The 24,418-nt window shown below is 39.8% G+C and overlaps 2 protein-coding genes across 2 annotated transcripts in view; both read left to right on the forward strand.

Annotated features, from left to right (window-relative positions):
* The window catches only part of PERP (PERP, TP53 apoptosis effector), a 27,303-nt gene extending 14,785 nt beyond the window's left edge, over positions 1 to 12,518 (forward strand). The window contains exon 4 of the transcript XR_003535331.1: positions 12,509 to 12,518. The gene's annotated coding sequence lies outside the window, so the exon portion shown is untranslated. The remainder of the gene's footprint in view (positions 1 to 12,508) is intronic.
* Positions 3,557 to 19,826, forward strand: LOC113970780 (p53 apoptosis effector related to PMP-22-like). Its single transcript, XM_027690058.1, has 3 exons — positions 3,557 to 3,970; positions 17,517 to 17,660; positions 17,895 to 19,826. Exons 1-3 carry the CDS (start codon positions 3,766 to 3,768, stop codon positions 18,107 to 18,109), a joined length of 564 nt encoding a protein of 187 aa, XP_027545859.1. The 5' UTR covers positions 3,557 to 3,765; the 3' UTR covers positions 18,110 to 19,826.
* The last annotated feature ends 4,592 nt before the right edge of the window (positions 19,827 to 24,418 follow it).

The raw sequence follows: 24,418 nt of genomic DNA on the forward strand, positions 1-24,418 counted from the left end.
TCACAATGTCTGGCCACCGCGGGAGAGTGCCTCAGGGCTGGTGTGGGGGAAACTACAAGATCTCAATTGAGTTCATTTTTTTAGGAGGATGTTCTTTTTTTGCAAAGAAGTAAAATCAAGTCCTGTTCAAAATGCATTTTCAGTATCCTTCTAATTAACATAAAGGAATTGCAGTTTGGATTACCCTGTAAACACTTTTGATGTCTAAAGGTATTTTTCTACGTGTGCTTACTATGGATGAAATATTAGTCACATTGAGAACGTTATTGCCTTACTGCCCAGGGGATGCAGGGCAGTGACCGCAAGATACAATTTGGCTGACTGAGTTGCATCACTGTATACCCTGTGGTTGTAACAATAACTGCAGTGCAGCCCTTTCCAAAGGAAAACAGCAGATTGGCATTATTAGAAAGAAGGGCTGATAGTTATAAATGGATTAATAAAGATAACAGTAATAATTAGGAGATTTACGATAGCTCATGACAAACATGGTTCTCAGTTGCCCAGAGTGACTTATTAGATGTAAGATAGCACACAAGAGAACAGATCATAGAATAAACCTAGCAAAGCTTTTAAAATCCAAACTCTGGGGATTTGTTTTTTGTAAGCAGTGTGAACATTAGAGAATGAAAATATGCTTGCTGCAAAAGTCATGAACATGCACCACAGCTGGTCATCTTGTGATAATCCAGTAATTTATATAGTTTAGCTGACCAGGTCAGAGACTAAAGGTGAGTGAAAATGTGCTGCCAATCATTTCTAAGCTTCTTCTTCCACTAAGAAAACCGTTTGTGTCTTGGCTGAAAAAGGCATATTTTTATTTTTAGTGCTAATGCCTCTTAGCTCTAATGGTTATTTCAAGTAATAATGAAGATTCATTAGCAATATTTTTAGTTGCAGAAAGTGCACTACAATCTAACAAACAGTTTTAACACTGATAATACATAATTTTCAACAGATGATGCTGTTGTTAGCCAGGAGGGACTATCCACAGATACCCAAGAAGGAGAAAAAGCATTTTCTTTTATGTAAACACCCAGCTTGTACATTGCAAAAGACAAAGCATGGTAAGGGTACGTCATCACTTCAAATCACTTAAAGTTTCCAGTCATTTCCCCTTGTTTGTCATAGAACTATTAGAATTACAAGAGATAGATGCATCATTTCATCACCTTTGAATGATGAACCCTCTCTGCTCTTCCAGATATCACAAAATACCATTTTACTGAACGTGAAGATTGCTTGTAGTTCTAAATTACTTAGGGATGACAAAAATGGGCAAGACACAGAAACACCCATGATGATTGAACACTACTCACCTTCTTTCACAGCTTGACAATGTGCTCTATGGTATCACCTTGTAAATGCTAACATCTGTGACAGTATGCATTCATCCACAGCAGAGCTACAGCAGAAACTGATGACAAATCCTTCAGTCATAAGTGCCTACCTGAAATATGGCTGAGCATCCTAAATGCAGGGAAGACCATTTTAGTCCTCAACAAATATTGGCTCTTCTTTGATGATGACAAACAAAACATCAGTTTTGTCTTCTGATGACAAGTGCTGACTTCAAACTAGATTTCCAGTACAAAATTGCTTTAACTTGATTTGGCTATTTCCTTAGAAGGCTGTAATTTTGCGGAAGATTAAAACTTGGCAAGAAATTGGATATAGACAGCTGAGTGAGGGCTTGTCTACACTCTACTGCCACATTCATGAGTGTTTCTGAAGTCATCTTTAAAAAACCATTTCATATCCAAATCTGTGTTCTCTCAATCTTTTGGATTCTATTGTGCCTATTTCTACCTCAGCTGTGGCAACAGAAAGAACATGTGTAAACAGACTTGGACAGCTTGCATCTACCAGCATATTGCACTAAGAATGAGCATCAAATGATATGAGTTTTAATGTAAATATGTTTTTAAAATCATGCATAAAAATGATACATTGCAGTGCTATAGAACTGGTAAATGGCATTTTAAACATTAGGTTAATGATAACTGAATTTGTGGATAGCACAAATGTGGAGTACAATGAAAGTTACATTCTATTCTAAGGAAATGCTTGTTCTGTTCCCTAAAGTTCACTTTACAAAAAAATATTTGAGGCTGTCCCTTAATTCCAATTCAGAACAGCAGCTGACGTGTCTTCATGGTTGTCTTTAGCTTTTAGTGCCATTAAAATTCAACAGCCAAAACTGTAAAAGTGTCTCCTGCTGTCACAGAGACTTGATGGATGCCCTTGATGGACCTCTCACAGCCACAGGAATATTGGATTGTGTCTGAGCCACAGGGCAGCTGCTGGCAGGATACTTCAGCTAGACAGAATAAGAGATAAAGCAGCCACACCACTGCTAATCTACCACCAGGCCAGTAAGATATCTCTGATGAGAGATATCGCACGGTGTCATATTAATCTGTTCAAATTGTGTTCATGATGGAGTTACTTCACTGTGCTGTAGCTCATTGCTGTGAATGTTCCAATTTGGTTCTGTGCAAGCTCCATACCTCTTTAGGTACAATGTATCAATGCAATGTAAATTACTAATTTCCTTTATTTAAGCCATTATTGATTTATGAATATCAATTCAGAAAAATGCAGTGAATTTGCAGTTCAGTATGGCTGTTACGTTGCACCATGATGTGCAGTACAATAGCAAATTTCTGTGACTAAATGGAGTCAGTACTTGGATGGACCCCCACCTGACAAAATCCAACATGGGAGCAAGGGATACTTTGCATCCTCTGGGCTTGACTGTGTTTCACACAAACCAACTTTGATCTGTAAGGGCTGCAGCTGCTTCCAGATATAAATGCATCTGGGTTCTACCAAAATGCCAGGTTGTAGCAGCTGTTAGTTCAAAGGGAGAGTGCAGGGAGCACGGCTATATTGAATCTGAGCTGACAGACAGAACCCTGCAGTAGGCTGGGTGGCCTCCTGGGACATAGAGAGGTGAGGGCTCATCTCTGCATAACTCTCAGCATGCTGGAGACAGGCTCTGACAGGCCCCAGGCAGTGCATGTACAGCCAGAGCCATGCACAGGGAGTGTTTGTAAGGTTCAGTCAAATCAAAACTCATTTTTTTTCTCCCACTAAGGCTGTATCCAGATCATATTGTAGCTATGTGCCAAAGGGGGGAAGGGAGGACAGTCCCGTGTTCTTTATTGTCTCAGCTTTATAGCAACTACGGGAATTTTTTTAATTGTAAAAAGTAAGAGATGTTTTATTTTTAAACGGAGTCCAAGAAAGGCAGCTTTCAGCCTCCAGGTGGCAAGTTTCAGAAGCAATCACCCTCTCATGCAAATAGTTCCCTGTTTTGTCTCTGTTTTCACCTGCCATAGAGCAAATCCCTTAGGAGATAGAAAGGTGTATGCACAGCTGTGAGATTCTTCTGCTGGTGGGAATGTCGGGAAGGAAAGTGTTAAATGCTGAGGGTAAACAGCACCTGATTTGTTACCTAGTCAGCAGGGCAGAGAAGATCCCACAGATAAACCCAGCCTCGAAGCTTCTCCCCAGCTCAACTGGTTATTGCTCAGCGGCAGCTCTTACTCATCTGAATCTAGGTGGAGCTCCTTTCTTCCCTCCATTCCTCCCTCCCTCTCTGCTGTGTCTCTCCTGACTTTTCTCAAACATTTGTACATGCGGCCGTAAGTACCGGAACTCACCTTCCAGGAGCTTTGCAGAAGTACCCACTGCTTTGCGTCGCTGAGTCTGCGGCAGAGACAGCTGTTCCCGTCCCACCAGCCACCCCTGCCCTGAACAATGGTGAAGTACGGCCTCGACTACACACGCTGCAGATGGATCCTACCCCTGCTCCTAGGCATAGGAGTCATCTTTGGTATCATTGCGCTGGCGGGCAGGGGCTGGCTGGAGTCGCAGACCTTGCCCTACGTGCAGCAAGCGTCGTTATGGCAGAACTGCAGGAGGCAGGGTGGGGAATGGAACTGCGAGTCCCTCATGGGTTACGGTAAGCGCCTGCAAGGGTGGCGGGGAGCAGTCTCTGAAGCAGCGGGTCACATCTCCAAACTCATCTTCCCTCAGCTCTCCTAACCGTGTCGCCTAATATCTGGCATTTATAGATGAGGTTATGGGCAATAGGAATTGTCACTGAAATACATCAAGGCTTTTGACTAAACGGGTGAAGAAATAAAATGCCCTCACCTCTGTGAAGTAAAAAACTGATGGGTTACATAATACAAAAAACCCCCACACATGGTAATGTATCAGTGCAGAAAATATTACAGCATTTTCTTCCTCTCTTAGAAGAAGCTGGTAACCTCTTCTCACTAATCACTACTTTTCAAAACTTAACGGCTACTGCTGATCAAATATCCAAACAGCAGGTTGTGTGGGTAAGCCTGGCATTAGTGTGACAAGCAAGTCTGAGTGCCAGCAAAAAACGGGGAGGTAAAAATGTAAGATGGTAGGAAGATATTCCCAGGGAGTGTCACGCTGCAGAATGCTGCCCTGAAACTGCTCTGGTAGGTGGGTCGTGTGAAAAAGTCTCCTTGCGATTATGAAAGAAAGCTTTAAAAGATGAAAGGATTTCTTGTTTGTACTAAGTTTTGGTTAAGTATGCTATTAAACATGTTGTTGACCCAGGTGCAATCTTCAGCTTGAAAAGATGTAAACCACTGAGCCTGAAAGAAGAGCCCAAGAGAAGGGTCATTCTGCATGTGCCCTGTTTCTTTTTTTTCCCTTTTTTTTTCCTTTCTATATATCTGCTATTGGCCATGATCTGAAATAAGTAATTGTGAATTAAGGGCTCTTAGCCTGAGCCAGGAAGAAAATTCAAGTGTTCTTAAAATTTATGATAATTCAAATGAAAAGGAAAAGCATTTTCTCTAAGGCTAAGAATCTCAGCTTTTATTGTAGAAAATGAGTGTAAAAACACTAGCAGAAGCAATCTCGGGGATCATTTATTACAGCTTTTCAAAATTGTTCTGGAAAGTTTATTGTACGTCATCAAACTCTACCTTCTGTGCACAAAATTTGGCTGTAATGAGTTAATTGTAGCAGGCCTCTGTGAGTGCTGGGCTCCAGGGCAAGACCAGCGCTATTGAGCATCACACCCAGTCCTACTCTCAGGGCTCCACGATCAGCTGTGTGTCTGGGCATAAGTCAGGCCAGCAAACTGGCCTCTGGTACATGGCACTAGAGAGCAGGAGAGAGAACATGATGCTTAGCAAAGGGCTTCTCCCTAAGCTTCTCCTCCTAGGCTTCCGGAAGAGTCAGCCATCTTCTTGATCTCCAGGTTAGGCCCTAGAAAATGCCAAAAATGCCTGCTTTAACTGGAGAGGAAACACCAAGACATTTTACCTTGCTCCTCTTGATAATACAAGAGAATTTTCACCTTGCTTCCAGGTCCTATATAATTGTTTGGCATTTCACTTCCTTCCTTATCCTGCCTCACTCTGATAGCCTTGAATTCTGCATCTGTATGCAGTTTCCCACTGGACAGCATCCACAGACAAACCAGTCCCTCTATGTGGACTATCCTGCAGTGTCTGGAGTTGCCATGAATCATATCCACAGTAAGTCCAGCACTTTTAACACAGACATGTTGGACTTGGTACACATATGCAGAATATTATATGGTGGCTACATTGGAAAAGTCAAGTGATGTTTCTGAAAGCATTAGAAATGCTGTTCACGAGCTGCATGACTGCCTTATGCTCTCAATGGGCATGCATCCATCATTTGACCTCTTCACAGTGACTAAATACCCAGGAAACATAAGCAAATCCTCAAAATCCTCCTGGACAAAATTTCTAGGTAGAAGAGAAGGATATGTCTGGGACAATAGAGTCACTCAGCCCGTGGTAGAATATGTAAAGCCTGTATGTAAACAATGGGTGCATAGGCCAGGTGACAGTGGATTACACTGCCAGGCTTCTACCTCTGCAAGATTATGCCATTAAAATGCAGATCTTGTCCTTCGCAGGGGTGAGTTATTCCTAGCCCATGATAGGTCTGTAGATTGACTCTTAAAGATGCAATCTCATGTCACTGTCCTGATCTTTCCAGACCTTTCCCTCAGACATCTTTTCTCCAGAGGTGGGTTGTGCTCAGATCCAATCCTGGTCTCTGTTTTTCTTTGCTCAGTGGTGTGGGATTGGGATTTTTCTTCTGTGACTTCTGCTCTTTCTTGTGCGGGGCACAGGTGGCTGATGCTGTTCTTGGATTCCGACCAAAAGACAAGGCCATGAGACAGCATCTCACTTGTGACATCCAGGTCTTGTATTGAGCCTGATTCTACCTGCTTCAGTGTTTAAACATAGGGCTTTAACAATTCTAGGATTGCGTTTATCCACAGTACTCCAGAAAGGCCTTGGAAAACAAGCAGTCAGCATCGTGTGGGATGTTTAACTTTGTGCCAAGCTAAATACAGTGCTGGTTAAACAGAGTGTAATTATCCACCTTCCTGAGTGCAGAGACAAAAGATATGGTGTAAACACAAATGACAGAAGTGTTTTACATCCTTCCTGAGATGCGATCTCTTTCCTCCCTCTATGCCACAGTTTCCATCCCGTTTCTTCTGATCTTTACTTCCAGCTTCCCTGTCTAATCTGCCACTAGCTGGGTAGGTTCTGAAATTCCTGCGGGGATGGTTTCACTGATATATGTGATATGCTTGTGTACTCCAGCAGCTGCCAGGAAATATTGTCAACATGACTTGGACAGTGTAGTTATCTTAATCCACTACAGACATCTTCATCATATCGTAATTGGATATAATTGTAACATTCTTGCAAGTTTTTAATTATAATGTGCGAGTTCAAATCAAATGCCGCACGTGAGATGTTTATAATTCTCCTTGAATTTCTGCTGTTTGGCTTAAGATGTGTTTATACACAGTCAGAAGACAAAAACCCAACATCATTGAGGTTGGTCAGATTGGAAGGGAAGCAGGTTGGATGTTTCATCGGCTGCACCAGTGGAGTTTGGAGTCTCCAAGTAGCTGCTTAAACTGGCAGAATTAAAACCTCACAGGGTCACAGGGAAGACTTTTTTTTTTTTTGAAAGCCAGTAGAGTAGCTCCACTTGTGCAGTTGTCTTTTGTGAAAGCATCTGTTTACCCGTGGTCTTTTGCAAAGTTTATGAGGTCTGTGAAAAGTGAGAATAGGAAGCGTTTATACAGTTATCTTCTCCAAGAGTTCAGATCATCTGCTTTAACCATATGACACTCATGTAGACTTTAACAGAAGTCTTTTGCTTTTCAAGCGTATTTAGTTCAAATAAATAGAAAGTTCTAGGTAAAAATGTCTAGTGCATTGGGACACTTAGAATGCACGGAGTTTAGGATGAAGAGATGAGAGATACAAACAGTAGCTCTTCATTGTTCTGTCTTTATGAAGAGAGATGAAGACATTTGGATAGAGAATGAGCATGATATGGAATATATCTGTCTGGGACATGGCTAAGTTTACAAAAAAAAAGCAGAGGTTAAACCCCACCATGAAGCTTGTACAGCACTCCTTTGTTTTTCTTGATCTTTGCTCTATTGCTTTTCTTGAACAAGGTGTATCTTGCAGAGCTGAGACACTTTTTCAGTATGCAATTTTATTCCACTGTAGGCTTTGAAGATGTTTAAACATGTGTAGGTTTGTTTGGGGGAAAATAACTGATTTTATTAGTCTCAATGTGATGCACAATGGGGTGAAAAACTTGTGATTACACTTGTCCCATCTTATGTTCCACCCAGCCCTGCAGCTCTTCCATGTGCAGATGCTGCCATCAAAACAACTTAAAGCTTGAAGTTTAGATTGAAGTTATCAGCTCATTAGCATAGTGCAAACAGAGATCTTGGGGAAAAAAATCAGGAAAAGACTTTTCCACATCTCAAGTGGAATCCAGTTCCTCAGTTATTTTCACATCATAGTATTCAATTATAACCTTTTTCTAGGATGTGTGGAGGGTTTAGAGGCTATGGAGATTAGTGGAGGGATGAATGATTTTACCATGTGGAAAGGACGCCTTCCTGCAGTTTGTCTTCCAGGCAAATCACTGGCAACTATGTTCTAGGTAATTCCAGTTTTATTTTGATCTATGAATATTAATGCAATACTACAAGATATGAAGGCTAGTATAGTATGATAATAATGAAAAAAATTACTTCAAATATGACAGTGGATGAGTATGGCCGCAAGATAAGTGAAAGAAGGGAATGTTGCAAAGGTAATAATCCTCTTGAGGAAAGAAATATTCTCCATTCCCTTTGATGAATAGATTTGCTTCCCTGTTTTGCCTGTACCAGGCTCTTATTTCTGGAGAATCTTTTGCTATGATGAAGCATTCTTTATTATTCTGGAGGAGGAACAAAATGGAAATCAGTGACTAAAAGGGTAATGATACAACAGCAGGTACAATCCTCAGTGAATGATACGACAGCAAGGTTCGTGGTGTGGCTAGGATTGGTTTCCAAGCAGCAAAGGCCCTCTCTTGGTACTACACCTACCACTGGCCTTGCACTGCTGACTGCGCAGCTCTCTCCCTCCGGAAAACTACCATCTCCATCAGACCAGTGACTCATCACACCTGGGGCACAGGACAGACCAGGCACCAAGTTTCACCACTGCCACACTACCTATGTAAAACTGTTTTGCCTTTCCCCGCATTCCCGTAGCATCTGACAGCCAGCACCTAATTCCAGGCATGGGGAAACCTTTAATTGCCTCAAGGTGAAGCAAGCACCCTGAGCAGAGCGACACAGGGATATTTCCAGAGGGACAGAATGGAATACAGCAGGGCTTGGGAGGAGAAGCAAGCAGTCCCAGTGGCTCTTTGGCATCTGAGAGTGTCTATACATTGGAATAGAAATGAAGCAAGCAAATAACTGTGCTTTTGAAGCGGGGACCAGCTGAAGTCACAGTGCCTTTATTGCAGATTTTTCCCAAAGTCAAGGTTCTGCGTTTACCAGCTTTCAGAATCTGGTAATATCCAAGTAGATTTGTGAAAGTGTCCTTGCAGCTGGAAAACAAAGGCTCAGGATGTTTCTGACCAGTCCAAGGAAGCCTGTGGGAGAGCCCAGAATGGACCCCAGCTCTATACCCTGTAAATGGCGCAGATTACGGGGCAAGATTTGACTCCTTTGACATAGGGTGAACTGAAAATGAAAGCCTCTTGCTGTTCCTACTGTATCGCACCATGAAATGGTTATATTTATCTAGAGTGATTGCCTGTAGTTTAATGACAATGTGTGGAGAAGCACACAATTTCCTGTCATCAGTCTCCTAAAAGTCTAGCGTTACCTGGGACTAACCAGTGAGAAATGACATTACAAGATCAGTTACTTAATAATGTAGGATATTCAATAATTATTCAAAACATAGAATGATAGAAAATACAGTCTCAATTAAACATATAGAGTAATGAAAATATCACAACAGTGTATTTAAGGAACTCTGCTGCAAGAATGAAAGAAAAAATTCTATTTTCCCCCATCTTGTAGGGGACAGCTCATTGTTTCTAAAACGTTATAAGAGAAGGGAATCAAGCCCAGAGAATTTAATTATCATGGCATTTTTCGTTTCTCATCTGCAATTGCTAACATGCTTTCCCTTGTAATTTAAGAGTTTGTCCTTTTATAATTTTAATGGCAGATTCATTTAATCAGAGTCTTTTCTAAATAATAGTTATGTTCTTGAGCAATTAATTCTACAAACCTCCCTTTAATAATTACAGTTAGATTGGGTGGAAAAATAGCAGTTATGTAGAGGGTTCTCATCTCCCCATCAGGAAATATGAACTGCTGGTGTTGAGGACTTTGTGAAGATCCTCAACACTCTGTGTTGTCAGGACCTGAAGTCCTTGAGAGAGGATTCCGTTCACTCACAGACACACAGGAGCTGTCTCTGCTGAAAGCATGTGGAAACTTGTGGCCAAGCTCTCAATTCTCTTCACCTCATCTCTTCCTCTGGCTTATTGAGGTAATCTGATACAGCAGAGCTATAATAACCTCTCCATAGTCTGAATAGTGATAAGGGTGGCAAGATGCACTCACAATTTCACTGCAGGTTTAAACAGTCAGATTGCTTAAGTGGAAAGGTGTTATGTAGGAAAATAAATAAAACTCTCAAAACATTTTTTCACATTTCTATGCCACTTCTCACTGGCATCTTGTGTTGTTCTGAGCAACTTTAAACACATTGACTCAGTCAGTGTTGTAATGCTATGTTTCTTCTTGGTTAAGTACCATTACAAAATATCTCATTGGTCCAAAATTCCCAGGAACTCAAGGTAGTTTGTGGCATGATGGCAGTAGCCCATGTCCCAGAGGTATCTAGCTTCCTTCTACTAGTACTAAATAACACTTCAGATCTGTATCAAATCTGCAATTTAATACATCTGATGTCACCTATTATGTTGACATATGTCAACATAATGTCACCTATTATGCACACTGTGCCCAAATCAGGCCCCAAATACAGAAAGTCTCTATGCAGTTCATTAAACAATGCCATTAGCACTAAGGAGCAAGTGATGAAGATTTTCGGGAGGCATTATAAAACTGTTTAATTTGTAAGAACAGTAAATAGAATTAATGTATTTTTAAGAGCACAAAGCACCATTTCTGCCTATATGTTGGGGTTTTATTTTGCAAATGGTGAAATTTTGCTTCTAAGAGAAAATCAGATCCAGATTCACAGCTGCTGTCTGTTAGAGGGAAATTCCCTAGTGCAAAAGGCAACTTTCAGCAAGATTTCGGAACAAAGTTTGCTCACAGCATGAAAACTGCAGATCAAAAGTGAGAACAATACTTGGTGCATATGGAAATAAGATGTAAATTCAGTGTTCTTTAGTCTCAGATGTCTCTGGGAATATAAAACTTTAAAAGAGCTTTTTTGGAAAGGTTCCACTCTGCTGTTTTGATTAAAAGTCCTAGTTCATAGCCTGTGTTATTATGAAAATTGATTCTATTTAATTCACATTCAATATTTTAGCCCATCTTTAACTCAGGGGTAGTTAGGGAGCAGGTACATCTTGCTATTCTCATTAACTGAGTTATGTAAATGAACTGATTAATCAGTGCCTTACCTGTTTTATTTACCTGATCCTCCCAACTCCCATATACACAAGTGTAAGTAATACTGCTTTAATTTAAAATAAATAGGAAAAAACAGGAGGAAAAAAATGTTATAGCATTAAAGTGTATGAGACTGAGTTTTAATCCTGAGATATTCTCAACGTATGCAACTGCTTCTCAAGATAATGTGAGATAGGGGTACTCCCTGACTCTCATGAGCAAACCTTTAATTTTGAGGCACTATGTGTGCATTATTTTTAATAGCTAACTTACTCCCTTGGTGCTCGCTTTGATGATGGCTCTACACTTCTGCCTTCCTAGCGCTAAGTAAGCATCAGGAAGCAGCTCTCATTAATAGAACACTTGCAGAAGCCAGCTTCTAAGTCAAGTCTGTACATGTCTGAGCTTATTATGAGATGAATTTGAACCACTCCCTGAAGATGTAACTGCTCCTCCCCTCAAATTTAAGTTGGAATAGCTTCTCAGTTTAATTGCTTACCTCAGTAAGAGGGGAGGGTTGCCGATTACATAGAGGCTTTGCCTGTGTTTGTGAGCAAAGTCAGTGGTGAGGAATTAATAGGTTTTTGCTCTAAAGGAATTAAAGCCCTACAAGTCACACTGAACTATCACTTTAGCACTCAGCTGTGGTCAAGACACTGCCTTCTGCTAATATCTACTGTGTTTTATTGAGAGATGACATACGCATAGAGGTTCTTGTCCTTAATGTTGTCATTTAAAATCATTATTATGGGGTAATTGTCATAAAGTCCTAATCCTTTCTTGTTTATATGGGACCTGTTACTGATCACCAAGAAACTTCTGCAATGACATTATCTTAGTGTGAACCTAAATAGGTAATTCTCTGTTTCCATGGTTGTCTCTTAAATAGTGGCAGGCTAAAAGTTGGTTCCAGCTCCCATAAAAATGGCTTTCATGTTATGAGATAATACTGTATTATTAAATGAGAAATCCATAATAACTGCCAATGAACTCTAAAGAAGTAATGCTAGGGGAATTAAGAATGGAGTTACCAAAAAGGGAGAAGGACTAAAAACTATGTATTCCACTCCAAAAGTTATAAACTCACACAAAAAAAATTCAAAGGAAACCATCCAGTATTGACTACTGTTGAAAAGATACACAGAAAGTGAAGTTGCTTCAAAAATGATCAAGATATAATGAAGACAGAAACTCAGAAAATAGTGCACATCCAATCATGCCTTTGATTTTTTTCTCATTTTATTCTGTTCATAAATTATGCATGACTAACATGTGATTTTTTCCTCATTTGTACAGATTTCCTTTGAAACTATTTTCGGTCAATAGCTTTCAGCCCGCACATGCAGTTTATCCATAAGCTGCTTTTAATGGTTTGGGATTTATCTTGGCTGTATACAAACACATGCACACGGGTATTTCAATGCCAGCTCATGTGATCAGCAAACACTTGCAGACATTTCAGCGTACATTTGTTTTCAGAAAGAGCACAGAAATTTCCCATAGTTGACATGTTGCGGAGTTGGGATATCCAGGAGACAGGATATTGCACTGTTTAATGTTGCACAGGTAACACAGGGAATCCAGAGTCCTGATGACAGTGGCTTGCACATACACCAGCAGCTTGTAACCCTTCAGCTGACAGAGGTGTGTTAATGAGTTTGATGGACCTCTTAAGATTCAGAGATCACATATTCTGCTGTAAACATGGGCACTTTCACATAGAAACTTTCTTGAGGAGTACAAACCAAAGGGAAATGGATAAAACCCTGCCAAAGCAGTCCCTTTTCAAAGTGAAGCATGTGCTCTGTAGTGTTCACCACACCCTGATGAAGAATGTCAGGTTGAGAAACCCAAGTCAGTTCAGCTTTGTTTCCAAAATAATACTCTTTCCCTTTAATCAGAGAGATGTAAAACAGGTTGAGCTCTGCAAACTCAGCCTAGAAACATTCTCATTACATACAACAGACAAATGAATTGACACCATTGCAGATTTTAGTTCTTATAGGAATTGCTTTGCAAGATTGGAGATAGAACTGTAGCATTTGTGTTTCTTGCCCTTGGTGGTATAAAGGATAACAGAGAAAAATATTAGTCTGTTACATTTGCTCCTCCCGATCCCTGTTTCTTTTGAATTAAAGATATCCTTCCTCAAATTGCTGCACAATTCACTGCAGTATTAAAATGATCAGTCATCAAGAACCTGTAGGTAATTATTGGTGTCTTCGAGGTGGCAACAAACCTTTGTTTTTCTTTCCAGTGATAGTTGTGTATTTAGCTTCCAGCCAGGAAGAAAATTTGGAAAAACATGTTCTTATTGATTATACAAGGAACAATACTCCTGAATTCTCTGGGGTGACTTTTAGAAAATGTGACCCAAAGAGAGGCTCAATAGTTTATGTGGTTTGGGGGTGCCAGATCAAGGAAAACAGGGGAATTTCATTGTGAATATTTTCCCATGTTTTGAAACACGGACACCAGAAAAACAGGCATTTGCATTTGTCATGAGGGAAGTCAGCTTCCCATGCTATTTTCAAGGCGCAACAGCTCTTTTTTGAGGGCACCATTTGGAGCATGAAAGATGGCAGGCTAAGGAAATACTAGGTCTGGTTGTTTGAAGTTTTGGCTCAACTTACTACTGAGCAAGGAAGTTTGTTTCCTTATGTGTGAAGCACAAACAGTGTTTACATTTTTACAAACTGTAAAAGCAAGTGAGTAAAATCAGAAAGGCGGGAAACTGGAGGCACTCAGTCCTGGATCTCTAATTAAGTCCATCAGGTTCCCATGGCTGCAGCCAGCTGCAGGATATTCTGAATGTGTTTATATGCTGCAATCCAAGAGGTAGTCATGCTGCCTCCAAACTGAGTTAGCTTTAATAGCAGAGTAATAAAGCTGCGTTATTATTGAATTCTGTCTCAGTTCATTATCTTGCTCATAAGATACCATGAGTTCTGTCCTGGCTTGGGCGGGCTCTTTCTGGTCTCTAAGTTAGCTCAGGGGTCTTCTCACACTATAGGGAGTTTTAGAAGGCAGGCATTTATTTTCATTTTCCAGTAGTCACATACTACTGTATTCACTGTGGATAGCCCAGACTTTCACAAATCATTGCTGATTGACATACAAAACACTATTATCAGAAGCACTGTCCTTGCTCTGCTTGAGATAGGCATAAAAACATGGGTTTCTTCTGTCTGTTTGGGTTAGCAAGGTCTTGTTTTAAGACAAAATTGGTCAGAGAATTACCAGTTAGAAGGAGTTTTGAAGAGTGGATGGTGTGTAGCTGCCTACAAACCCTTTCAAAGTGTTCATTGGTGTTCTTTCAGCTGACAGAGGAACTGGGAGAAATAGGACATTGCACCAAAGTGTTACAGTATCCTGCTGGTATTCAAGGACACTTTTGCATAAACACATATTTCTTTTCTAACAAGCACATTTTAACTCTTAAACAGACAAAACATCACCACCTTTTTTGGGGCTGAGAAAACAGATCTCAGAAATTGGTGAATATTTTCAAAGACTCAGCTTGATAACCTGTAACTGCGGCTCCCTCTGTTTCTCTTCTTGATTTGATGACAGTTGGACCACATCCTTTCAGCTTTCAACTGCCCTCTCTCCAGAGCCAGGCATACTTTGAGTTGGTGTTGCACCAGTGAGGATTCTTTGGCCTGGAGTACACATTTTTAAGAAAAAGCTTTGCAGTTGGAACAATTTATTTATGCTTTTGCTCAGTGTTAAAACAAAAAACCCCCACAACATTGGAAGATAAGAAAATATTTGGGGCCAAATTAGCCACTTGTTTGTCAGTGTTTTTTGATCAATTTAATTCTACTAATTCTAACATTTTTAAGGAATTTTAAGTTCTAGTTCTATTGGTAAAGACACTAAGCTACTTCAGTGCTCCTGGCTAGCACAAGGAAAAATAAACATCTTGGATATAGAAACAGTTGCAATTATCCTTGCACAAAGCTTTTGCTACCTTTTACCCTAGAAAGGTAAGGTGTTTACACACTGTAGTCTTACACTACTGATAGCTGCTGCTTTTTGTAAAAGACAAGTGAAGTCAGTTCCTCAAAAATACCTCATAAAGACTCTTCCATGCAATCCTATTGCCTTACTTGGAGCTACATATTGTTTTTCTTCCAATGTTGAGTTAACTTTTTTCTCTTTTGTAGAAGTGTCAGTCACAAAATTGGCTGTTAGGTGATTAAGCAATGCCTCCAAGTGATGTAAGCATCCTGCAACAAACATGTCTCTTCTTGCCATAGAGCCATTGCCCAGCAGGCTGGGTGTGTGCCCAATCTGCTTTCATACAGTCACAGTACTTGTAACACTTCTTCAGGAAAAACACCTGGGTGAGCCTGGCGGAGGAGGGAGATGCTGGCATGGGCAAAGTACCACCACACATGGCTGCAGCCACCAGCCATGGCTCCCTGAGTTCCCAGCCCGGGTGATGCTCCCACCCTGGGGGTTGGTGCTCTTCCATCAGCTCTTGAGAAGCAAGGCTGAGCTTTGGCAGATTGGCAGTGGGTGAGATGGAATGCCTCGGACTCCTGGTGCCTCAGAACTTGCTGGGCAGGCAGCTGTACTCTGAGTCTGCTCTAGGAAAGGACACTCCTTTGCCTGGGAGTTTTGTACCTAACCAGAACCAGTTGTGCACCTAAGAAAAACCATCACCTCTACATGTCCTTGTCACTTCACCCTTCTGACAGAAGTTATAGCTCTTGTATCCAAGAGCAGTGAGGTCACAACTGCTGAGAGACTTCTCTTATGGTCAGGTGCCACTTTTTTGCCTTTTAGAGGGGTAACAGAGTGGCTGGAAACAGGAGTGTCTTCAACAGGGTATATTGAGCAGTATAATAAATTCCTCTTCCTGAGTGTTTCTTCTAGTACTCTGCCTGAGGTGCTGTCCTCTCTCCTGTGTCTCCACATTCAAGCCCACTGTAAACTCCCAGAGAGAAGAGTTTGGGCTAAGATAATGGGCTAGAAAATGAGATGTAAGAACATACTAGCTGTCCCTATCAGTCTTCTCAGGCAGCTGCCTGTTTACAGGAAAAAAATACAGCTGAAAAGCCCTATAAGCAGACAGAAAGTTTTTTGGCATAAGAAAGAAAACGGACATGATATAAAACTGAAAATACAGTGCAATAGCTAGAATGAAGCAGGGGGGATGAAAGGGAAATTTGTTTTGATGGACTTGTGGGAAGAAAAGGATATCTGGAAAATCCTGATCCATTTTTCTCATCTAATATAGTGGTGGTATGGGGCCTGGAGGTAGAGAGATTGAGCACCAAGTTGTCACTCACTGGAAACACGCCAGTGGCTTTCATGCATACCTGACTCTAGTCATGGGAAAGGCAGGACACTTTGCATTTAATTACTTGCGTGCTTAAAGCAAACAAATTGACAGGTTACTGGATATCAAAAATCTTAACTTACACAATTTCAGATGCAACTTTTACTGAACAGTGTGCACTGCATTTAAGTTGAATTGTAATTATCATCAGGGTTGTTTGGGATATGATAATTTTTTGACATTGCTGCTGTATGTATGTGGTTACAAGCCAAAACCTTACAAATGCATAGTGTATAGGTGAGGGGATGAAGTCTGTAGATGCCTGGCAGACTTTAACTGCTTACTCAATTTAAAACGTAATTTAAAAAGTGTTAAAATGGTTTTTTTACATTTGAAAGAGGAGACACTTTGATCTCTTTGAGTAGTAGTTGCTCCTCAAGTCTTAAAGTATTTAATAAATACTATTTTTCCAGTTGTTATGCCAACATAATATGCTTTGCTCTGACATGTTATAACATAAAGTTATATAATTTGGAAATTAAAGAATTAATATCCTGAACAAGCTTGTCAAAATGAAATGGTTCTAAATTTGTACCAAAATTAGAGGTCAAATTTCTTTACAAAACAGATTCCAAATCCTTAACTCCATTTAAGACACAGAGCTAAACAAAGGCTGAAAGGCAGAAATCTCTGAATTTTGACATTTATGGGCTACTGCCACACCTTTAAGTTTGCATGTGCTGGTGTGAACATTTCATTTTAAAGGAAGAATTAAATTCATTTCAGGGCAGTCTAATTCCCCTTATCCATGCAAAATGAAGCTGATTTTATGGCATCTGCTGAGGTAACAATTGTTATTAAAGGAGGGTGTCCATTCTTACATTTTAAAGCCATTTTTGTCTAGATTCTTCATTGTTAAAGCTAAAGAATAAGCTTGCATGCAAGCCCCATTGGAATCTGTGTGAGAGGACAAAGCTGGCATTTTTATGCATTCTGCACTGAGTGCATGATTTTTTTGTGAAACTAAAATGTTCGCCTTTAAGAGGAGAGAAAGATCCCATGCTTTCTTTTTTGAGAGCTAACCTTCTTTTCACAGTTTTTAAAATTAACCTTTCATTATGAACCACAGAAAAACAATTCAAAGGATTTTTTAAATTGTTTTTGTTCCTTTCTAATGCATCTTCCTTCTGATTTCAGCTTGGGGAAGAGCTGCTGCTGCCACATACCTCGTTGGCTTTCTACTTCTAGTCATCTGTTTTGCTCTGGCCATCATAGCGTTTGCCATTGACACACTTCGGTTCAACTTCATACGCGGGATTGGAGGCTTACTTTTTGTGGCTGGTAAGGAGTCAGGCTTAAAGTATGCAGATATATCCATACTAAAACTGATTATTTCCCTCAGCTGATTCTATACCCAAGTCTCTGCCTGTGTGCACTTGAGCTCTCTGTGAAAACTCAAGTCTGTCACAGCAGTGGATCAATTTTTAGATCCTCTGAAATGTGGGTGATTTTAGCTACAAATATTATGGAATGGACTGGGTGTTAAACATCTTTTGTTCTCTCCTGTTTCTTCAGCTGTGTTCTCCATCATGGGCCTGGTCATTTATCCAGTAAAGTTCTCATCTGAAATTGAAATGACAGGAATTAATATGTTCAGCTGGGCCTATGGCTTTGGCTGGACCACCGCCATTATGGAAATATGCTTGGGATTCTTCTTCTGCTGCCTTCCTAACTATGAAGATCAGATCTTGGGTAATGTCAAGCCCACATATTTTTACTCTTCCCCATAAGCACCTGGAAAACTTTTCATATTCCAGAGATATCTGACAGAATAGCTATGTTTTTCAGAATATTGTCATCAGATGTTAGTAGAAAAGGCTGGAAACTTTTCAAATGTGAAAAAATGGCACTGGCATCTGCAATAAAGTTATTTACTCTATTTGGACCTTTATATCTGATGTGGGTTGGTTAGATAAACTGTAAATGTTAAAAGATGTAAGTTTTCCTCATTCATTCCCATGAGTGGGGCGTATGTGGATTCCATTGCATCTTAAATACATTCATATTTTTAGTTAAATTTAGAAAAGCTTTTTAAACTGGCAATTAACAGAACAATGTGTTTCACCTTCCTGAAGGAAAGCAACTCACAAAAAATCCTATTTTGTAGGTATCATCTTTAACCTAAAGATTTTGCACATTTTTCAAGAAGTAAAATACCTTAATCCACTGATTAGGTGGTAAATTAATCAGCCAACACTTCATAACTTTGCTTCCATTTTTCATTCATTCACTTAAGCTATAAGGACAGGTTAAAAGAGGATTAAAGTCACCTACTAAAGCCAGGATCTTTACTTTTACCCATCCATATGGAATGTATTTATTTCTAAAAATTAGCAAGAGTAAGCAAGGACCATCAGTAATCCCTTAAAAATCCTGGCATGCCATTGCTGGTGCCACTACAGAGCGGGCAGAGGCAGAGGGGATTTCAAGCCACCCCTGCAAACTACAGACTTGGTTTGATAAAGCTCCTAGTGTAGTTTTCTTCTTGGGTGTCTGACACTTTTTTCTGCTGTATCAAAACCTATGGCTTTAAAAAGCTTTGTAATATGGTCCAGCTTTTTTATCCAGTGTAGAAAGGTTGGGTATGATTCCCCTACACCTGAGGAGCTGAGCTGGAACAGTGTGAGTGTAAGTATCAAACAGTTCATAAAAGGCCCTTTTTTCATTCATTTGTTGTTCTTAAGTATTTTAAAAGTGGAAAGTGCATATTGTCATATGTAACTGTAAAATGCATAAATACGCCTTGCCATCTCATACTAAAGCTCTCAAAGAGAAAATCACATCATAAAACACCTTTCAGCATCTTATACTCCACAGTGCCTCAAGCCTAGATATATTGCAAGCAATGAAGTATACTCAAGATTCTGTTGCGGGTTTCTGCCTTGTTAAACCTAGCTTTATAACACTCCATTTATTCTCAAAAGTGAAAAAAAAAAAAGATAATTTGTTATGTGGAAAAGAAGTCTCATCTAAATCCTTAGCTACGAAGGTTTATTAGCTTGTAACACATCTGCAATTTTTGTAACTATGTATGCTTTATGAAAAGTGCCCTCCCAAGTGTTCTTTACTCCAAAGGATAGGAGGTAGAAAATTTTTTAGTAAAATCTCTTGGTAGCTGAAATCAATAAAGGCACAGGGGCTTTTGTTTGGGGCTTTTGTTTGTTCGTTTGTTTAAGCAATTAACTCCATTCACTTCTATGGAGTGTTTCTAACTTTGATCAATAAACATGAGAGATGTAAAAGACCAATGGGGAAAGTAAATGCAACAAGGAATAGTTAGACAGGGACTTGTAAATAGCTTAAGAAGATATTTCTTAGCTGGAAGGAAATCAAAATGGAATAGAGTTCAGAACACAGTTTGTATTAAATAATTTGCAATTCTTTGTGTAATATTATCCATTCAGGAAAAAACATCATAATTATTTTCATTATGCTTATTACACCTAATAAATGATGGTATCTATGTATTGTTTCAAAAATGAGTCTTAACTTTTGTTCTCTACTGAGATTGGAGAAGTATGGAATCTTCCAAAGCCTCCTCTTCTCAAGCACCGCATTGGAGCACCTGGGTATGCTGGCTGGATTTTGAGAGGGGAGAGAGAATAACTTACACATCTAGCATCACAACAGCTTGTGTTATTCTTCAGTCCTATCTGGCTGTCTCCTGAGGCCTTTTGTACAAGCACATGAGAATAGTGCACATGCTCTGTTTGCTAATGGGCTATGTGCTGTCAAGTAACTATACGCATGATTCTGTGCTATAATGTGCTACGGCTCATTGTGGCATGGATGGTAACACACTTGGTATTCACCACATAGGAAGCCAGAGCAGTCCTGCTCGATGTGTTTGCTCCAACAGCTGTGTCAATCCCCTGGGGAAGCAAAAGAAAACTTAAGCAACCACCGTTTGTATTTGCAATTTCTTTAACATTAGCTGGACACTGACAAAACATCTGGAGGTGGGGAAAGGTGCACAAAGCAAGGTTTAGGAGTGTGACTCCAACCTTGATGAGAGAGCAGAGCATAATTAAAAAGTAAGCAAAATCTCCAGCGATCATCCCCCTTCCTTCCTCCTTGCCTTTGCTGCTCTCAGCAGCTTTACCATCTCCTCTCTTTCCTTCTCCTCCTTTTGCTCCTCCTCCTCCGTAAGGGTGTCTGAGCAGTGTCAGGGCTGGAGGCAGTGGCTCTGCAGGACACAGCCCCAATCTTCATTCCCCACTGCCACTTTCCCCTTTCTGGGAGAGAGGAGGAGTGAAGCAACTTTGCTGACCCCAGCACAGCAACAGGGATTCTAGCTTGGCTCCCTGCCCTAGGCCCTTCGCGGGAAAGGCTTTCCCTTAAAAAACAAGGAAGGCAGGTGGGTATCCAACAAGCAGAAGCATCAGAGGCACTAGGGCTCAAATGCCTGCCTTTAGGGTAGTTTGCTTCCAGTCATGACAGACCAGTTCACCACAGATTCCTAAAAAACACATCCTAAACCCTGAAGCAGAAAAACAGTGAGAAGAAGTATAGAACTGTTTTACAGATGCCAGTGCTGTTTCCTGTGACTGCTGCAACAGGGGTGCATGGCAAAAACAGCATGCAAAATACAACTGGTGCTGATAAGAAAGGAAGCTGAATCCAGGAGCCAAGGATGTGCCTCAACTTATTAGATTATTAACTAGCTACACTACCAACTGCTAGGTTAACAACTAAACTGTTAGAATAGTCTACAATGTAAGGTCAAGTACAATATTAACTACCAAATTGTTAAACTAATTTGAGCTAAGTCACAATCAGAAAGCTTGGATTTTCAAGCAAATGAGAAATTAGAGTCAGAGAAGACATCCACTTCATTCTGCGTCTCCATTTGGCAGCGTTCTTGCTCCAAGCCTTACCTATAGGAGAACAGGACACTTAAACACTAAGAGCAGCAAAATAAAAGACTTAAAGTTTCATTGTGCCTGATGGCAATGCTAAAGAAAGAGCAGGAAAGAACAGATGTCTGAAGCTTTTGGGGACATTAGGTTTGCAACAACAACAGAAATAAAGACGACTGCCAAAGGCATTGCTACTGTTCCTATCAAATCACAAATTAGGGAAACATCTTCCATTAAACCAATAAACATGTTATGTCTGATTCAACTGTACTACTGAAAAGCAAAGGAAAAATTTTACTGAAAACAAGTGGAGTGTCAAGCAGCCCTACAGATATATGCTGAAACAAAAGAAATAATGAAAATTTCCTACAGGTGGGTTAATATGTTCAATTTAAGTTCTTGCATTTCGTCAGAGTTTGTATAACATGTGCATCTTGGTCTTTACTTCAATTTTCTCTGCAAACATCCATATTTCACTTTACATTTCTGAGGCACCTGCATTTGGTCTTAAAATACAGCCTGCTTAATCAATAATTCAAATGCAATCTAGTTTGCAACTGTATTTAAAATTGTGCATATTTTGTTGTATGAAGTAATGACAAAAGTGAAGGTTTGACCTCATTTACATCATTTGCAAAACATTTATTGATTTTCTTGAGGCTAACATTTCCTCATTGAAGCACAAACCCTTTTTTAAATCATGTGTTCATAATCAATAGCGTCTCTATGGGATGCCCCAGTAAGCAACCCTGTTTACTTCTGGAGTAGGACACTGGTATGTATAAGGTAAGAAACAAGCATTACAGTAGACAGCATCATTTCCAGAATAAAGGAAAATTCAATGAATGTAAGATTAGCAGAATCTGAGTCATAAGTATATCACACAACATGGTCACAATAAAAAGATGCATCTTTCCTTTTAACACATCTCAGTTGTGCGACAGTTATTACTTCTTATAATTCAATTTATTGAAACACTTCCTTGCACATTTCTATATCCAGTGAATTTCTGTGTGGTCTGAAGATGAGTAGTTTTAAGAAAAGAATGAAATTATTAAGCTTGTGATCATAGGCAAATAGGATTGGCTCATTTTCACACTCTGTCAGAAAACAAGAATCAAACCATGACTGAACAGCCAAAGAGTTACTTCTGGGTCATATTGGAAATTCAAATCTGAGAATCAAAAGACTGCTATATAGATAATAATGGGGAGAGACAGTCAGGTGGATCTTCCTTTAGGTTTTTCCACACTGTCAAAATACTGCTCATACGCTCACCTGCACACACTGGTTAGTTCCACAGATTTCCTGCATATGAAACGATGTGGCGATTTTTTTCCATTTTGCTTTTCATTTTTCATGATCAGAGTGAAAATGTGGATGCATCACAGGATTTTGCATGTGACTGCTGGGTATGAGGAAAATTTACAGGAAAAACTTTCAAAATAATTTTACTATTTAAGATTAATGTGGTGAGAGCAAATCAAACTGTACTCTCTTGGATAGCTTTTATGATACATCCTTTTACTTGTGCCACTGTTTGCCCAAGCCATCTGTTCTTCTGTAGAAGCAGTTTTGTGAAAACCTACTCTAATGATTGTATCATACTAAAAAGAAATTATATTAGGTATCCATGGAGAATCCATCATAGAGCACTTTAAATAGCCCTTGATTGTTCAAATGCAGATCAAACAGCGAGGCAGATGTTGCTTGTACAATTTTTCCACAGATAAATGTAAACCCAAGAGAAGCAAATTCACTCAACTATTGACTGTAGACTGGGCTTACACGGCCTCCTCCCTACTTCTTACAAAGTAACTGGTGCCCTAGAACCTTGCCCTTAGCATAGCAACAAACAAATAAGTAAAAATGCAAACAAGAAAAAGAGTGAAGGAAAAATATTACATGAAGGCATATACATATACACATACTTAGTATCACCATTTAGCCTATAGTTGACCTCAATGTGAGTGAGGATGGACCAAAGTTGTGTAAATCACAGCTGGGGCTGCACTGTTATTTCCAGTTTTTCATTCTTTTCTCCCATACAGAATTTTTCTCACCACACTTCTTCTGTAAAGCATTACTGCTTTTTTTGGTAAACTGTCCCAGTTTTACCACACCCTGTCCTGACAAGCCCATTCGTGCTTTCAACACTCATATCTGAAGTTTATACAAAATATTAATACAACTACATTTTTATCCCTTAACCTTCCCTCTTTGCTTCTTAAATAAAAGGGTTTGAAGTAATAATATCTTGTAGACATTAGGAAAATTAGAAGATTTTCTTAAGCTATTTTAGAATTAATCCTCAAAAGAAGAAAGAAATGAGAACTGATGTTTAAGAGAAAAACCCACTCCAGTGCAAAAATGGCATCCCAAAACCTACTTGCAGTCCTAACAATAAAATAGTTTGGGGTGATTAGTACCCAAATTACCTTTGCATCCCCTCCTTCATGTGAGCGTGTACTCTCTTTTGTCTTGCTGTTTTTCACTAACATTAACAAATCTTCTGGGCACTGGTTTCTGAATCCTCCAGTACGCAGAAGGAGTAGCTGCCCATCACCTACCTCCTACAGTGCCCAGGGAAGGGAGTTTTAGGGAGGAAGCCTGAAGGACTCATTTGGCCCTCGTATCATATGGCTGGTGTCTTCATGGCAGGATGGTTGTCCATTTGAGTGAAAGTTTCCCTTTGTTTTAATCTACAGTCCCAAATAAGTTACTAGCAAGTTGAAACTGCCATTTTATTCATCTTAAATGTTTTTGTGTGGGGGCAGAGGAAGCTTAGAGATTTGGAAACTCACAGTGGTTAGCCCAAGTATTTTGTAAATCAAAAATTCACTGTGTCAAGACTTACAACCTTCCTAAAGATACTCCCATGTATGATACACAGAAGAAGGGAGGGAATAGATGCACCTATTTATCCTCACAACTCTTAGGCCTGATGCTTTGACACCAAGAAATACTTTTTGGATTAATAACAGGAGGATGAGAACAAACAGTTGAAACTTTACACTTTGCCCTGAGTCACAGCGCAGGTGAGGACATCCTGAGTCACCAAGTGCTGCCTATCAGAGAAAATTGATTATCGTCTTGTTCATTATCTTATTCCAGCTCTGCTTTGCCATCCATCTGCCATAGGAGGCTGATTTGAAATATCATCTGAGAGTCGGCTTCTGA

This window comes from Neopelma chrysocephalum, unplaced genomic scaffold (genome assembly GCF_003984885.1).
Source record: "Neopelma chrysocephalum unplaced genomic scaffold, ASM398488v2 Primary Assembly neopelma1_23, whole genome shotgun sequence".
NCBI lineage: Eukaryota > Metazoa > Chordata > Aves > Passeriformes > Pipridae > Neopelma > Neopelma chrysocephalum.